The sequence below is a fragment of the Molossus molossus genome, unplaced genomic scaffold (genome assembly GCF_014108415.1).
Source record: "Molossus molossus isolate mMolMol1 unplaced genomic scaffold, mMolMol1.p scaffold_m16_p_9, whole genome shotgun sequence".
NCBI lineage: Eukaryota > Metazoa > Chordata > Mammalia > Chiroptera > Molossidae > Molossus > Molossus molossus.
The window spans coordinates 60518880-60537655 of record NW_023425403.1 but is presented as its reverse complement, the minus strand read 5'-3'; the positions used below and the strand labels follow the sequence as shown (position 1 = coordinate 60537655).

At 38.9% G+C, this 18776-nt stretch overlaps 1 protein-coding gene across 3 annotated transcripts in view; it reads left to right on the top strand.

The window, feature by feature from the left end:
• The window catches only part of TUBGCP3 (tubulin gamma complex associated protein 3), a 92852-nt gene that overhangs the window by 54848 nt on the left and 19228 nt on the right, over positions 1-18776 (top strand). The window contains exons 14-18 of one of the 3 annotated variants that reach the window (XM_036249856.1): positions 2986-3175; positions 5193-5328; positions 6195-6263; positions 11303-11458; positions 11724-11837. In XM_036249856.1, coding sequence (XP_036105749.1) covers positions 2986-3175; positions 5193-5328; positions 6195-6263; positions 11303-11458; positions 11724-11822 — 650 coding nt within the window. In that variant the 3' untranslated portion in view covers positions 11823-11837. Of the gene's footprint in view, positions 1-2985; positions 3176-5192; positions 5329-6194; positions 6264-11302; positions 11459-11723; positions 11838-18776 lie in introns of those variants that run through there. The other 2 variants (XM_036249855.1, XM_036249857.1) reach the window with 2 other exon arrangements.

Here is an 18776-nt window from a genome sequence, read left to right as displayed (position 1 = left end):
AATACACATGTAATGTGTATAAAGTGTCTATTACTAAGCGAATTTTGAATTACCCTTTTTATACAGAGTTAAACAATGAATTTTAGAATAGGTGTAGCTGTTTAACGCTTATTTGTATTACTTTTTTTTTTTAATCCTCACCTGAGGATATGCTTAGAGAGAGAGAGATCTGTTGTCTTTTGTATGTGCCTTGACCAGGGATCAAATCTGCAACCCAGGTATGTGCCTGACCTAGAATCAAAACCAGCAACCTTTTGGTGCACAGGGTGATGTTTAACCAACTGAACCACTCTAGCTGGACATGTATTACTTTTCTTATGTAGTTATAATATACCAAAATAAGAGCATAAGGAAAAAATGTTGCTAATGATAGCCATACTTTGGAACTCAGAGACTTGTCCAGAAAACAGCAAGGATTTACAGATGTTTATTGTTTTGAAAATTTTGCATAAATTTCTGCCTGCATTAAATCATTTATGGTTATTCCTCATTCACTGCTGTTTTCTTTTCTTTTTTCTATTTACTGCCTGTCCCAGCCTCAACAATTTAATGGTATTTTGTGTCTCGGCTGTATTTGCTATTTAGATTGTCATCTTGGTTCATTCAGGTTTACTTTGCATATGACTCTGTGGTAGCTATAGGGGAGATAATATGAATTCACCATGGCTGTGCCTTTCATGAGTTTATAATCTAGATGTGCATGGAGGCTGCTTGAACCTGAGTCTCGGCTTCTCGTCTTCCTCCCTGAATAAATGAGCTTCAGCACCCGCTCCAGCTTCTCCACAAACCACCAGACCCTGGGCTCCATGCAGATGCCCAGCCTCTGGGTCCAGCCGGCCAGCATCATGGCCAGCATCTATGCAGGTGCTGAGGACTCAGGCTCCTGGATCTCCATGTCCTACTGTACCCGTGTATGGGGCAGCTGGGAGTTCGGGAGCCTGGCTATGGGAATAGCGGGGTGTCTCCTGGGCATAGGGGGCATCCTAAGTAAGAAGGAGGCTCTGCAATGCCTGAATGACTGCCTGGCCTCCTACCTGGAAAGGGTGATAATCAGAGACTGGAGAGCAAAATCTGGGAATACCTAGCAAAGAAGGGACCCCAGGTCAGAGATAGGAGGCATTGTCTCAAGACCATTGAGGACCAGAGGGCTCAGATTTTTTCAAGTTCTGTGGACATTGCCCTCATCATTCTGCAGATTGACAGTGCCCCATATTGCTACTGATAATAACTTCAGAGTCAGGTATGAGAGGGAGCAGGTCATGCATTAGTCTGTGGAGAATGACATCATCAGGTTCTGAAAGGTCACTGATGACACCAGTGTCACTCAGCTGCATCTGGAGACAGAGATTGAAGCTCTCAAGGAGGAGCTCTTCATGAAGAAGAACCACAGGGAGGAAGTAAATGGTCTACAGAACTAGATCAACAACTCTGGGTTTACTGTGGAGTTGGATGCGCCAGATCTCAGGACCTCAGCAAGATTTTGGTGGATATCCAGGCCCAGTATGACAAGTTGGTTCGAAAGAACTGAGAGTATCTAGACAAGTACTGGTCCCAGCAGGTTGAGGAGAGCACCACAGCAGTCACCTCACAGACCCTTGAGATAGAAGCTGTGGAGATGACACTCATGGAGCTGAGACAGATGGTCCAGTCCTTGGAGATATACCTGGATTCCATGAGAAATGTGAAGGCCAGTTTGGAGAACAGCCTGAGGGAGGTGGAGACGCACTATGCCATGGATGGAGCAGCTCAGCTGGATCCTGCTGCCCCTGGAGTCAGAGCTGGTCCAGACCTGGCAGAGGGACAGCCCCAGGCCCAGGAGTAGGAGGCCCTGCTGAACATCAAGGTCAAACTGGAGGCTGAGATTGCCACATACCATCACCTGCTGGAAGAAGAAGAAGACGACTTCCATCTTGGTGACACACTAGACAACAGCCACTCCATATAATCCATCCAAAAAGCCATTACCTGCAGGATTGTGGATGGAAAGTTGGTATCTGAGGTTAATTATACACCAAAGTTGGGCACCCTTGGGAGGGCAGGAGGCCCTTCTACAGAAAATAGGGTATGTTTTCCTCACTATGGACACCCTGGTTTTCCCCTGTTAATGTGTAATTGGAATAGTGGAAGTGCCAAAATAGGTTTTTCTTAATGGGTCTGTTACTCTGAAGCACAAACCAAAAACAATCCTAAAGTCTTCTGATATTTTCAAATTGGTAACTAAGGTAGTGGGGAAGACTTCAACTGGATCCAGAGACCTTGCCTCTTCTTGCTTAATCTTGAACAAGTAGTACACTACCGTTTTTGAATATTAGATTGTTTCTTGACATTGGGATTATTTGCTAATTCAGGTGTTATGGTTTTTGAATAAAATCAAGTATTTAGATATAAATGGTTTTGTGATGCAAATTAGCATTGCAAAGCTCTATTAATCTTCACATGCAGTTTCTTTTCAATAGAAAGCTATGGAAATGCTGTTTTTAAAATTTTATTTATTTATTTATTAATTATTTACGTTACTGCTTCCAGTTAGACTTCTTTGTTGGTGACATTCTGCTGTTATTACATGTCCTCTGGAAAATCTCCAAAATTTTCCCTCAAGTTTACTGTCTGATTCTCTGACATGGCTGCATGATAACAGGACCTAATCTTTATTACACTGAGTTTCACAATTGCAAAGCTCGTAATATGTACCACTTTGGTTTGTTGTGAAACTAGTTTTGAAATGTCTTGTAGGCATATTCAGGTGGTTCAACGCTGACCCACCCTGTTCTCTTTGCAATTTTTAGCAAAGTGTTTCAGTGAGATTTTGAGTGTTACGTTGTAGAAGGTAATTTGAACTTTAAGTCTGTGAAGTGATGAACAGTGCTGTTAGGAGTCCTCCTGTAGGTTACAATGCGGATGTTTGCTGTAAATCTAGCTGGATGTCAGCTTTGTTAAAATACAAATTATGTATATATGTGTACTTTTTCCTTTTGTTCTTTACAGCTGCAGACTTATTCACAGACTTGGAAAATGCATTTCAGGGGAAAATTGATGCAGCTTATTTTGAGACCAGCAAGTATCTATTGGATGTTCTCAATAAAAAGTATAGCTTGCTGGACCACATGCAGGCCATGAGGCGGTACTTGCTTCTCGGTCAAGGAGACTTCATAAGGCACTTAATGGATTTGCTCAAGTATGAAAACCATTTTGTTTTTATAAATATACAGTAGGTTTCAACATGATAAAGAGTCTTAGAATTTTTGTTTAAAGAATAAATGGCATTAGAGGAAAATTTGTTGAATTCTTTACAACATATAGGTAAGATAAAATCAGAAAAGAAAATTGTCCCATTGTCATGTTCACAGCTCTTTATTTTTGCTTGTTCTCAGAAGAAGCGTGTGCTCTTAACAAACACTGTGGCACCAACAGTCTAGTGTACGAGGTGCACATGGCATAGTCACAATTTACTGCTTTACTTTGAAAGTAGCCATAAATATAAGATGTCTTTTGAAACTGAACTTTTTAGTTTATATTGATTCTTGTTATAAAAATAACTCAGAAAACAACTGTTATTACTCTTTGTTTTGTTCCATGACATTAGTTAAATGTGTGTCCTTCGCCTCCATCTTTAGCGATGTAGATATCTCTATAGCGGAGCCTGTCATGCTCCTGGCTCTGGAGTAGACTGTAGACCCTCCAGATACAGTCAGGGCTCCCAGCAGCCCTGGGGAGAGAGCATGCTGAGTGTGAGCCACAGCATGGGGATTTTCACTCAAGCATGTAAGAATGGAAATTATTTTTTGGTGTTCTCTTTACGACACTTAAAATAGTATGGTATCTTTCAATCATACCTGTGCTAATCAAGCAATTGTTTTGGGCCTTTGGTCCTCAGCTTTCAGTGAGCATCAGAATTCCTTAGAGAGGTTATTGAGGTGGATCACTGACCCACCCGTAGAGTCTGGTTCTATAGATCTGGGTTAGAGCCCCAGAATGTATATCGAACAAGGGTCCAGCTGAAGGTGATGATTCTGGTGTGAGGACTGCACTTTGAGAAGCTCTATTTCAGTCACGTAAGCTCCTATAGCCTGCCTCTACTATGAAAAATAATCTAGGTTTTGGGGGCATATATTACAATAACTACCTTCTACATGCTCACGGGTAATGCTGTTTGATTAATTAGCTCGTGAAAGAGTTGATTATCTGCTAAACATGAACTCTTAGTGATTACACTTACTCATGTCTGCACTCAAAGTAGAGAAGGGGTTTACTAGTTAGTTAAATACTAGTTATGAGGTCAGTGCCTATTGGAAGTGTGAGTGGTGCTGAGTTTTTAAAGGGGAAATGTTCTTTAAATGCCAGAGGACTAAAATGGCAGTACACGTGAGGATGTGTGGATATGCAGGTGACACACAGCTAGAGATTAGTAAGGCGTTTCTTACAGTTTAAAGTTAAAGTAAAATTTAGAGGATAGCAACATTCTAGATCAGATCTAGACATTTAGCTGACTCGTTTTTGGTATTAAATGAAAAATTTATTTCTTCTCAAAAGCATGTTTTAAGTTTCTAGTTTTAAAGGGGAATGCCATCAGTATCTCACTTGCCTCCTTTATTTGAGTGGAGCTAATGCCCCTTTTCATGTGTCTCTGCCCGATATTTTACTGCCATGAAGGCCTGCAGTTGACATATTTATATGCACACCTGGGGATGATGACTGTGTCCTTAACTTGGTCAACTCTTGGTCACAGAAATGTCAACTTCATATTTAGAAACCCTGATTTTAGTACCCCTTCAGGAATGTTGACTGATAATGCGGTAGTTTTTAACCTTTAGAATCATGACATCCACCAATTTGATTGTTTTGATTTAATGAAGACCCCTCCTCCTATTGGATCTATATAGGAAATTATAATAGTTCATGCTACTATAGGCCAGTTTTAAGTTGGAAAGCTTTATTTGTTCACATGTATGGCACATTTAAGTATTTTCGATTTAAGCAGAAGCAAAATTGTTGAGATTTTAAGGTAATGCTTTACTTCCCCAAATACTTAGTGAAATCCTCTTTATAGCTACTTCTGTGAAAGTTTTGTTACGATACTGTATTGGTTCCATTTGTCTTTAGTTTTTATAATTTGAATTCTTTTTATAAAATTACGTTTCTACACAGCTCATTAGGAATTCAAGTAACATTTTCTTTTTTAAAAATCTGTTAAGACCAGAACTTGTCCGTCCAGCTACAACTTTGTATCAACACAATTTGACTGGAATTCTTGAAACTGCTGTCAGAGCGACCAATGCCCAGTTCGACAGTCCTGAGATCCTTAAAAGACTGGATGTGAGGCTGCTGGAGGTACAGCTTGGGGTTCTCTACGGTCTACACAAAGCAGCTCTCACTGGGACCCACACTTCCCCCTATCGTTTTCCATGGTGTTTAAGGCACGTCTAGTCTAGTGGCTAAGAGTCATTACTGAAACGCGGACAACCTGGGTTTGAATCCCCGCTCTATTGCCTGTTATGGTGTCACCTTGCACAAGCCACTGCCCATCTACACGACACTGAGTCTCACTTCTCACCTTACAAATGGGGCCCCTCACAGGGCTGTTGGGCAGAGAACATACAACACTTGTTACAGTGCTTGGTGGCATGTCATAGATGCCTAGTAAATTGTAGGTCCTTTTAATGGTAATGTTGATAGGAGGCACAGAGATGTATAGAATAATAATAATATTTATAAAAAATAGATGTTTTTAGTTTTAGTTTGATAGAGGATAACGTTTCTTAGGGGAATGAGTATCGTAAACATCAGATACTGTTTGCTTAGCTATGATGAAGGACCATTAGTAGAACCTGTTGGATTTTTTTTTTTAATGTTGATTTTTAAGGATTTGGAACATATAAGGGAGTAGATTTTGTAATAAAAAATGGCGATGAGTTTTAAACACATTTTACAATATTCACTTAAAAATATGCCATTTTATTCCAAAATATCTGTAGAGCACCTATTATGTGCCTGTCACAGTCTGAATGTTGAGTACCCAGGAGGTGACAAAGAGAAGTAGTTCTCTGCTCTCGTGTAGCTAACACCAAAGTTATTGAACATTTTTTAAAAATTGTGCTTCATCTCACTGCCTTTTCTTTGAGGATTTGACACATTCTTCAGCATTAAGCTTAACGCTGGTGGTGGAAAATCCTGCAGTTATTTGTTTTTGCTCTTAGGTGTCTCCGGGTGACACTGGGTGGGATGTCTTCAGCCTGGATTACCATGTTGACGGACCAATTGCAACTGTAAGATCATTCTGGGTATTTTTTTAATAGTCAACGGCTGTTTAGAATGCTAAACATCTTGTTGTAGAATTGGCTTTCTTCTATAAGAACTTCTACTTAAACTGATCACTTGACATCTACGATATACACAGTGAATGAATACTTAAACCAAAATTGTGTATGTGTTAAATAATCGTTAATGAGTGCTGAAATGCTGTATTATTTTAAGAATTCTTAAAAATAGCATTTGTTCTATCACCGGTTTCAGCAAGTATTTAATAAATGCATTATTCATTTTGTTCCATTATTCTTAGACTGTATAACTAATTTAGGATAATTTGAAAGGAACTATAAAATATATTTTAGGGGAGTCGTATTTTTACTACTTAGACAAAATTTGATATTTAGTATTCATTTCAATTGATGAGAAAATAGCAGTACTGTTGTTCATAGTGCTTTTACCGTGCTTAAAGGAAAGTACTATTTCTTTTAACAGTTACCAGATCATAAAGGATTGACCAGCAGAGGTGCATTTTTCTGTGCCTGAAATTTAAATGCCCCTTCTTAAGCACTTATTCTTTCTCTGTTCAGACTCGCATAAATTCTCCTTGACCAAGATACCTCTTTGAACTCATTGCAGTCATTTTTATATCTGAAATATTGAGAAAGGACATTCACTTTTTTAATTGTTGGGAAATAAGTAATATAATTTGGGTCTAAAATTTCTCCTTAGCGGTTCTTGCAGAATTTTGACTCCATGGCTGTTCCTGCCTCTCATGGTGTGAATCACATATCCTACTAGAATACTTTCATCAAAGTCATACCCTTCCTCTTTTCACTTTTGAGTTAACGGATTTGCCATTGACAAATGACTCTGTTGTGTCTACTGTGAAATGGTTGCTACTGGTGCAGTTCCTTTTACAGATAAGTTACCAGTGTTTAAACTTGACCAGATCAAATCTACCATATTTTAAGTGCATAACTGCTCTCAAATTAAATTTTTGGTCATATTCAAATTAGTTTTTGACTTTTTTGTTTTTGCTTTCCTAAACTTTATTTCTTTAAAAAAAGATACATAATTGGAATCTTATTTAAATATCAACCTCATACAATAATGGTTTAGCAAGATATACATTAAAAAAAATTTTTTTTTCTTTATTGATTAGAGAGAGAGAGGAAGGGAGAGGGAGAGAAAGATAGAAACATCAATGAGAGAGAACATCGATTGGCCCCCTCCTGCATGCCCTCACTGGGGATTTGGCCCCCAACCTGGGCATGTGCCCTGACTGGGAATCGAACTGGTGACCTCCTGGTGCATGGGTCGACGCTCAACCACTGACCCACACTGGCCGGGCAAGCCATACATGTTTAAAAGTGGTATCTTTACCTAGCAAATACAAATTTGGACATATTGAAAATTAGTCTTCATAGTTTAAGAACTTCAACTTGTCTTATCAGAGTAAATAATAAGCTAAGTTATTAAAATATTTAAAAGATGAATACCTTGACCAAAACTATAAATCAGTAGTAAAACAGGTTTCTGTAGCTGATTATAAATCTCAAACTCCATATTTTAAACACACTTATTTTTTTTAGAGAGACATGGGGCAGACCAAGGACAGAAATAAAATGTTAGTTTTTTCACCTTTGACTTATATCCTAAACAGTTTTAAATAATTTAAATGTACAAAAGAGGATATTTTAACAAATTATTTAAATTAGAAATTTTTGTGTTGCCTCATTTGTTAATAATGTATACATTACATATTTTTTCATAGTGTAAAAGATACCATTGTAAAAGCAGTTGTATCAATTACTTCACAAAATATAAGGGTCTTGAGTGATAGATAAACTAAAATAGTTTTTATATACAGTGTTATTTCATAATATTGCAGCTCTTACGAGGGAGTATCAAAGTTAATGCATTGCATACCTTGTATATAAATGATTGTGCAGTATTATATTTTAAAAAATTTTAGGTTTTTGAAAGCTCTAGTAGAGTCAGAGGAAGTTTAAATTATACATTTATTTTATAAAACAAATTTAGGATACATTTCTGTCTATGGCCAATCAGTGCCAACTCCAGTGGGCTGATAGTACAACCTGAGGGGCTGAGCTGGGAAGGAGAAAAGGGTCTTATATTTGATGAGCAAGATCTACCAGGGATATCATATGGGAAACTATCTCTTGCATATCTGGTCTTTGATGTTCTAGTCTTAGGGTTAATTTATATCCTCGGTTGGTGTATTTTCAGCTACATGGCTTTACCTATAGCCTTATCATTGTACAACTGCAGGTATTCAGACTAATCTTAGAAATTGAAATCATTTTTAACTATCAGTAGGTTAAATTTTATTCAGTTGTATACAGAAGTTACAAGAAAGATAAAAAAAAGGACTATTGCTTTTAAAAGTATGCTTTTAGAGTCAAATTTCAGGAGAAAATGAATTTTCTACTTTTACCCTGTTAAACTTAATTCACCATATTATCTATTCACTTTCTATTCTCATTAATTGAGATTGTCATTTTGTACAGAATTTAGTTATAATAGGTACATATATTAGTTATAATTATATCTTATATAACATATATAATTTTAGCTTGTTATTAACTCTGTGAAGAAGGATGTGGAAAGGTTATCTTTAATCTTTTTTTGACAGTGGGCAGGATAAAATATTTTTATTTCTGTCATTGATATCCAGGGTGTTAGATGAGGTATCAGAAGCTTATTTGTTTAATTTTATCTGAACTTTATTTTATAGTAGGTGATAAACTGAAAGAACATATACCTAGCAAAACTAAAATGTGGAGAATGTTCTCCCCCATATAAATGCAGTGGAGCCTGGCCTGTGTGGCTCAGTGGTTGATTTCCGGTCAGGGCACATGCCCAGGTTGTGGGCTAAATCCCCATAGGGGGGCCATGCAGAAGGCAGCCAGTTGATGTTCTCTCTTATCGATGTTTCTCTTTCTCTCTCGCACTCCCTTTCTTTCTCTAAAATCAATAAAGAAAAAAAAAAAATGCAGTGGAACACAAATTGTTATTAAACTGAATTATTGTAAATCAGGTCATGTTAAATGTGCTCTGGGCCCAGCTGGTGTGGCTCAGTGATTGAGCTTCGACCCATGCATTAAGAGGTCACCAGTTTGGTTCCCAGTCAGTCAGGGCACATGCCCAGGTTGTGGACCCAATCCCCAGTGGGGGGCATGCAGGAGGGGGCCAATCGATGTTCTCTCTCATTGATGTTTCTATCTCTCTCCCCCTCTCCCTTCCTCTCTCTCTAGAAGCAATAAAGAAAAAAAAGTGCTCTTGGAGCTTGGTACTTAAAGGAGCCCTATAAGATATTATTTGTATAGCAAAGAATCCTTTATTTGTAAAATTATTTAAGTTGATCACCCTTCATTTAAATAATGGTAAGAATGTTAATAGTATAAGCAGCCCAGCAAAGTGGATAATCTCCAAAACATTCATAGTTGGTGTTGAACTATCAGAGCAGCTCCTAATCACTCCTATAGACATGTAATCATCAGTATTGAGTGCCTACCAAATACTGGCACAAAAAGGCATACAGAAGAATAAACAAGTAGTCCTTGCAACAGGTGAAATGTGCCAAGAATATATGAAATAAGACAAGTTAAAACATTCTATAGTTAAGCACTAAAATTTTCAGAGTTAAGCAGTAAATGTTCTAAGCGAAGAGGGAAATTGGTGAGAACAGAGAAAAGTGTGGCCTTTTTTTTTTTTTTAAGTTTATTTTATTTTTTCTTTATTGATTTTTTGAGAGAGAGAGTAAAGGAGAGGGAGAGAGAGATAGAAACATTGATGAGCGAGAACATCCATTGGCCATCTCCTGCATGTCCCCCACTGGGGATTTGGCCCACAACCTGGGCATGTGCCCTGATCTGGAATCGGACTGGCGACCTCTTGGTGCATGGGGCCAATGCTCAAACACTGAGCCACAATGGCTGGCTGTGTGGCCCTTGTCCTTGAGGGACAGGTGGGATTTGGGCAGAAGAGAATGATGGACTAGGTTCTAGGGCAGTAAGGTGAGTTAAGCCCTAAAGGCGTGAATGAACAAAGCTGAGCTCAAGAGTGAGAAGTAACCTCTGCAGAAGCAGAGCATGTGTTCCTGAATACCCAGCCTAGACCAGCTGCTGAGTGCCCAGGCCCTGCTTGCACCAGTTATTTTTAATAGCACATATAAATGGATTCTCTGTAAATCATGTCACGTTAAATGTGCTGGCGGCATTAGGAAGGGATGAAAACGTGCCCATGTCTGTGCTGTGTAAACATTTGCATCACTAAAGTGTTTGGCTGAAATCTACAGAAAACCCTGTTACCTTTATTTGTGGGACATACTTACACAAGAAAATTATTTATGGTTTATCTGATATTTAAATTTAACTGGGTATCCTGTGTTTTTATTTTCTAAATCTGGCCACCATAAGAGGGAGGTGGGCATAGAGAGCAGGCCTCACCCCATCCCTGCCCACAGGGCTCATTCTCCCTGATGGTGAAACTGCTGTCTATTAGCAATGAAATGGTCTTCCACAGCAGTAAGTACATGTGTTAAAATAACTGGGAGGCCTCTTTTTGGACTAGAGATTCTTCTAGGTCCTCCTTCCACGAGATTCAGCACCTCACATATCCTTCAGGTGGTGGGAGTAGAAAACTGCCTACATGTTTGGACTTGTGAAGACCCTGCATTTTAGACTAGGATTAGGTTAGGTTTAAAAATCCCAGTATACCATTTACTAGCTATGTGACCTTACTTAGGCCTCTGTTTCCCCATCTGTAAAGTTGGTGTAAAAATATCTACCTTCTATCATTGTGAGTTTACTTGGCATGCTGCTTAGCACATAAATAATCAGTGTAGTTGTTATACAATGACACTTTCCTAAAATGTACTATATCAGTTGCTTATATACTATTTAACATCTATTAGAGTTGATTGTCTATTCTCTGGCTCTTTTGTTAAAAAAGAAAAAATTATTGAGACCTGTACTAGGAGAATCCTCATGTCACAGAATACTATCAGCCTGTCTTCTGCTCTTCTTTTTAGGTATTTACTCGAGAATGTATGAGCCACTACCTAAGAGTATTTAACTTCCTGTGGAGGGCTAAGCGGATGGAATATATCCTTACTGACATACGAAAGGGGCACATGTGCAATGCGAAGCTCCTGAGAAATATGCCAGGTAACCCCATCAGAAGGCAGGTGATGGCCCTGGCCGGTTTGGCTCAGCGGTTAGAGCATCGGCCTGCGGTCCGGAGAGACCCGGGTTCGGTTCCCGCTAAGGGCATGTACCTCAGTTGCAGTTTGTCCCCGGCCCTGGTTGGTCGTGCGGGTGGCAGCCACTCGATGTGTCCCTTTCACGTCGATGTTTCTCTCTCTCTCTCTCTTCCTCTCTCTCCCTCCTACTCTATCTGTGCAAAAGATGGAAAAATATCCTTGGGTGAGGATAAAAAAAAAAAGAAGGCAGGTGATGAACCCATGTCCCCGTTGGTGCGTGCTTACCAGCAGCTTCACGCTCTGGTATACAACAGCTCAGCAAAGTGAAAGTGTACTGAAGAGTAATTGAACTGAAAAGTGATTCATTATTGTGCTTTTGGATTGGGCTTTTGTGATAAGGTACATTTGTAATATTGCTTATCTTGACCTCAGTGCAAATCAGAAAAAAAGTTGAGTCAAGTTAGATTTGTTTAGATCATGAAATTTATATTAGAATCACATTTGTTTTTCACTGTAGTGTTCATATGTGTACTTTAATTTTTTAAAAAATTACTTTTAAGGAAAGAAAGTCATTTAATAAATCACTGGCTCATTTAACATCCACTTAGTGTTTTAATTAAAGTCTGCTTTGTGTTTTGTTTTGGTTCATAAACTAAGTGGTAGGCATATTTTATAATGTTATTTTACAATTAAAAGCTATAGTAAACATTCTCATGTCAGATAGTTGGACTTTGTTTTAAATATTGAATGGTTTTAATTATGAATAATTTTGAAATCTTTATATTGAATTTGATTTTGGTCAAAGCCTTTGTGAAAATATTTCAACAAAGATGTCTCTAAAGAAGAACTAAACTATTATACTCTTAATCATTGGTGAAAGTGACTATTTAAAAAGGAGCAGTTGTTTGAAGAAAGGCATATGTGATCTCTGAGTGCTTCCTAGGTCAAGGCTGGTCCTTGAGCTGCTCCCAAAGTTTCAGAATAATGGCACTCTGGAAGCCTGGGGGTCTAGAGTGTTCCTGTCCACGCATTGACATATGGAATCGGCAGTTTTTACCCAGTGTCCATGTTTTTTCTCTATTCCCAACAGGTCTTTTCCAGTGGATCATGATACTCATGTTCTTGACCTAGCTTCCTATGGAGTCATTTTATAGACAATTAATTGTAGGGATCCTTTGAAATAACTGAGAAGGAATTGAGGGGGACATTTTCTTATAAATACTGTAATGGTTGTGAATAGTAAATACTTCCTTCAACATCCGCTTTCTAGTAAATGTTGGTTGACTAACATGTGGGTGCCTCTTGAAAGGAGGCAGGAGGAGGCATCAGTCCTGGAGAGAACCTCGCACTGTCTCTGCGCCTGTTAACTCTCCCCGCTGTCTCATGAGCCTCTTGTGGTGTGTTGTAGGATTGCTCACTCCTTTCCCTGGGTGTGCACTTGCCACTTACTCAGCTGGCCTGTAGTGCCCCTTCCCTGCATTCTTTTAGTACTGTGGAGTAGAGCAGTTCTCAGCTGTCAGTCTCTGTGCCAGCATCCCTTACTGTCTGCTTTAGGTCAGTTCAGTGGGATGCAGACACTTTGTCATGTATCACTCTTCTCCTTTCAAAATAAGCATCAGTATTATGTTTAGCCCTGGGAAATCTGAGCTCTGTAACAGTTTTAAATATTAGCTGGTTCTGATACAGTTTTCTGATTGGAATATTAGCTTAGCAATGTCTATATGAATTTGCTTTTCTCTTGTATTGAATAATCAGCTATGCGTTTTGTTTTCTACATGAAGATAACTAATACATTTGTTTGATCGATTTTCTGTGTATGGGAAAATGTATGTTTTACCCTTTATAAAATTAATAACTTCAATTTTACTCGATCCTACTATATGGAATTTAGTTTCAGCTTCTTTCACCAATCCATTTCCCTTGTCATTAAAACTTCTAATATGTTTTTAATAATATAGTATTTCCTCATGTGTACATATTTCATTTTTTCTATTTGGTTGAGTGTGTAGTCCTTATTGTTTTAAAACTTTTCCCACTAATACAAATAGTTTTATAAGCTTTTTGTAAATGTATATTTATATAAGCCTCTGAATATTTCTTTGGAATAGATAAATTAGAAATGGAATCGCTGGGTTAACAGCTATGAATTTTAGTTTTACTTTATACTTGCTAATATATAACATATTTTAACTCTGTTGGTACATAATGTTTGTTTACGTTCAGGAAAGTTATACCAATTTAATGTACATCCTCATAAGCACAGCTTTCGCTGCTTGAAAGTTGTCTGCATTGTTATTTTATTTTTTTGGCTAACATTGGATTGTTATATTCAAACAGATTGTCAATTTGATAGGTGAAATTGAAGTTCATTTTAATTTTAAAATGCTTTTAAATTATTGATCAGTATTAATACTTCCTTCTCTTCCCTCTCCTCTTCCCCTTCCTCTTCCCTTCTTTTTTCTCATTTCCTCCCTCTTCCCTCCCCTCTTCTTTCTCTCTTTCTCTGTCTCATCATTTATGTTTATTTCTTCAGGAAAATTGTGTGTTTTTGCCCTTGTTTCTGGGGTGTAATGTTCTTGCCTTTAGTTTATAAGGAAGTGTTTTAAAGTTGTTAGTAGCCAGGGAAATTAATGCACAGAAATCAACCAGGTACTTAGCCTTGTTAATACAGCAAATTTAGAAATGTCCCACCAACCATACATCTGAGGCAAAAATATCAAGTCTATAAAGTGCTTCTGTAAACAACCTTTGGAGTTCTGCACATATGCACAGTGTGTCAGGTGGTTTGGTCCTATGTATAGTATCAATAATCATCACCCTAGGAATCATCATAATATTCATCAAAATAAGTGGGTTGGAGTAAATAGTTACCCTTGAAAATGTTGTGCTTAGGACAGGAGTTTTTGATACTGGTATACCAAGATGTTTATACCCGTTTTTACATACTTGCCATTCAACTGGACAAAGAACAGTTGCTTATACTAAAATTGTTTAAAGATTTCTTTCTAGTGGTATGGAATTTCTTTTTGTTAGATTCAGTTACTCTAAAAAGTATTTTTATTAATGGCAACTAAACTTGTAGTTCAAAAAACATTTAACAAAATGAAGTAGACAGATGTAGGTGAATTTTTTAAATTCTTTTTCAACCTTTTTATATTGGGGAAAGGGAGTGAATTGAGGAACCCCTCCCGAAAAGAGTGGTATTGAAATAATCTCCTTTCTCAGCCCTTATTAGACATGAAATTGAACATGGTGGGGGCGAAAGAGGGTGGTCAGCTCCCTTGTAGGTGACATGTTGCGTGGGACTGTTAACGGTATTTTGTTGTTTAATTGATAGCTATTTTTCTTTCTTGGTGGTTAATATAATAATTATGCATTTTACACTTGACATTGTCCCAGACTGAGTGAAATAGCTTAAAGATGAACAGACATTTCTCTCTTTATTTATTTTTTTAATATTTTCTCGAGAACATTTTTGCATTTATCTTCAGATAGAGCAGGAGGAAGAGAGAGAGAAACATCGATGTGAGAGAGACACATCTATTGGCTGCCACCCACATGACCTGAACTGGGGCCAGGGACAAACTGCAACCGAGGTATGTGCTCTTAGCGGGAACCGAACCCGGGACTCTCAGGTCCATGAGCCCACGCTCTAACCACTGAGCAAACTGGCCAGGGCCATTTTTCTCTTTTTTTAAAAATATTTTTTCTTGCCCTGGCCAGTTTGGCTCAGCCGTTAGAGAGTCGGCCTGTGGTCCAGAGAGACCCGGGTTTGGTTCCCGCTAAGGGCATGTACCTCGGTTGCAGTTTGTCCCCGGTCCTGGTTGGGTTGTACGAGTGGCAGGCACTCAGTGTGTCCCTTTCACGTCGATGTTTCTCTCTCTCTCTCTCTCTCTCTTTCCCTCCCTCCCACTCTACCTGAAAAAAAAAAGGAAAAATGTCCTCAGGTGAGGATAAAAAATATATATATATATATATATATATATATATATTTTCTTTATTGATTTTAGAGAGAGGAAAGGAAAGAGAGGGAGAGATAGAAACACCGATGAGAGAGAACATCGATTGGCTGCCTCCTGCATGCCCCCCACTGGGGATCAGGCCCACAACCTGGGCATGTACCCTGACCGGGAATTGAACTGGTGACCTCTTGGTGCATGGGCCGATGCTCAACCACTGAGCCACACCGGTTGGGTCATTTTTCTCTTTAAAAGTTTCTTTTTCTCTCTGTCATTTTTGTATGTATGGATGTGTAAGTAGTCCTGATTAATGTTACACGTATAAGAAGTTATCTCTGCTGGATTGTCAGCACAGACCCCGGGCTGCATTGTCCGGGTTAGTCCCCACAACACCAACATCAGGCTGTGACTCAAGCTGACTTTCTAATCTGCCTCAGTTTCCTCATTTGGGTTATCAGGATTACATCTGTGTTAAGTACTTAGACCAGCGCTGCCTTGGGCGAGCACCCTGTGTACAGTTGTTGCTACTTGCCTAGTGATACAGTGGACAGATGATGTCTGCAGGAGGACCTTAACTGTGAATAGAGATACTGAACACGAGCTGTGGAGAATCCTGATTCTCTCCAGCATCCTCTGAAACCTTAGACTTGGGAAATAAATCAGATGAGTAATTTGATGAAGTCACTTTTTAAATACGGTCACATCAGTTATAAATACAGGTTGAAGGAAGTGATTATGAAATTGTGAAGAAAATGTTTTAGGGTATTTTAAAACAAGAAGCTTTAATAATATTTAACAACACTCAACACTGTTTATGGTGCATCTCCACATGAGCAAGTGCTTCTGTCTGAAGATGCTGAAACCACATGGTCAAGTCCTTTAAGAGCCATTTGTGTTTTTAAATCAAAGTTGAAGTTCTTTCAACAACCTTTAGAGGGCAGTAAAGAATTATAAATGAATTTAATACTTAGATCTTAAACTAAAGAAAAGAATGGTCATTCTTATTGTATATAAAACTGTCTACTGTTAAGTTAGCCTAGTGGGAGAGGTACTATGTTTATGTATTTATTGGACCTCAGTGCAGATGTTGCTTTGCTTTTGGCATTCTTAGAATTATATTGTTATTTGTGGGTCAACTATACAAACACAAGTACTAATATTTGAACTTTGTTTTAAATGTATTGTCAGGGTACTAGATAAAGAGAAGTGGTGTTTCAGGTGTAAGTTGTTAAGTTGTATTTTTTTTAGGAGTTAAAGGACCAAATTATACCTTGTGAATTTAATCTGCTTACGAATTGAGTTCGTAGTGAGAAATTTCAAAATACAGCATATATTGTTTGATTTCTCGCATGGGGAAGAGAAAGAATTGTAGTGTCACAGGGATTTCAGATTTTTATTATGTGGATGATTTTATCAGATTTCTTTTCAACAAGCAGTGTCCTCATAGCAGCAGCCACAGGTCTCTTTTTTCTCAGAGGCTTGATTTTAGGAGAGTGCCATTAAGATGCTGGACTCATTTTAGATAAAAGGGAAGATGATTTTTCAAGAAAGAAAACACTATTTGGTAGTACTTTAAGACTATAAAAGAAAAGAACATATATTTTATTTATTCATTTATGTTTCTAAAATATGTTTTTTATTGATTTTTTTTTTTTTTTTAAGAGAGAGAGGAAGGGAGAGAGAGACAGAAACATCGATATCAGAGCAAAACATCGATCAGCTGCCTCCTGCAAGCCCCCTACTGGGGATTGAGTCTGAAACCTGGGCATGTGCCCTGACCGGGAATCTGACTGTGACTCTCAGCCCATGGGGCGGCACTCAGTCCACTGAGCCACACTGACTGGGCAAAGAACACATATTTTAACATTGTTTTTAAATGTGCCTTCCTCATGGAAACCTTTAGAAAATGATGTGAATTTAATCAAGACATAGATGAATGCAGACTATCTGCTTTGATTTTGAGGATCAAAGTCACTCATTCAGTAATTGAGGGCTTGTTTTGTGCTTCTGTTCTTGGCATCCAGTGACGGTATGATAAACAAGGTGCCTGTGGTCAAGAAATGTATTGCCTATTAGGGCAAGATGTATATTTAAACAAGAGCCCATAAAACACTCTGGTCAGTTGTCTGACTTGGGAAAGACCAGATGCTACAGGAATGTAAGAAGCAGCCGTGTGACAGATGTAAGCAGGATAAAGCGGGCTTCCCAGCAGCAGTGACAGTCAAGTTGGCATCTAGAAAGGAGTACGTGTAGTCAAGGAGAGTGTGGAAGTGGGGAATAGGGCAGCGACCTGTCAGAGTAGCATTTTCAGAAGGGTGAGGAAGATGGGTCGGAGAGCAAGCTAAGCAGGGAGCTTGAAGGCTGTTAGTTTGACTTTAATGCCTGTGGGAGCTATTGAAGGGTTTTTACTGAGGCCTGACATGCAAACCTCGTCTGGCATCACTGAAAAAATTGGATCTGCAGGGTGAATGTAGAGATCAGCAGACACTCAGTTGTGATACTGTAGGAGGGATGGTGTTGGCCTTGGTGGCATAGCAGCTCCGGGGTTGGGGAGCGTGGGTGGGTTTGAGGGAGATGTGGAGGCAGGACTTTGTGCTTCACTGTGCAGAGATGAGAAGGAGGGTGGAAGCCTGGGCCTCCCACTGGAGCTGGTGCGCGGTGGTGTCATTCATCAGGCCGGGGTGCTGGAGGAGGGGCATGTTTAGGGCTAATGCTTCCATTTCAGATACATTAATTTAAGATGTTTTTGAGTTTTTTAAGGATATATGAGCCCAAGACAGATCCAAACTAGAGATAAAGACTGTAGATGTAATTAACTTAGATGATACTTGAAGCCAAGGAATTAATGAGGCTGCCTAGAAATAGAGCAAGAAGAGAAAAGGTCTTGGAGTTGAAAAGTGGAACAGGACATCCTAAGGGAGATGAGGAGGAGCAACCAGGAAGGTGGGCAGAGGACTGGAGGAATGTAGTTTCTCTGAAACCAAGAAGAGAATAATTTCAAGGAAGAGGGAAGATGAAATGTGTCCACAGCTACAAGGAATCAGCTAAGGCTGAAACTGTCCTAAGTGTCATTTGAGGGTGACTTTGGCTAGGGCTGGTCAGCGTGTTCACTCTGCAGTGAGAGGGTAGTGGGGGTGAGGAAGGGGAGACAGTGGGCATTCTTGCACACAAAAGCTCATGGCTACAGTGTTTTGTTTGTTTAAGGGTAGTTTTAAATGCTGATGGAAAGAGGGAAGTAGAGGGTGATGAATCTTAGAGGGAGAGGAAGAGAAGAAGAGGGCTTTGAGAGCAGAGATGGGGCTGGGATTAGCTTTGACATGCTGCTGTTGATGCGTGTGGGCTTG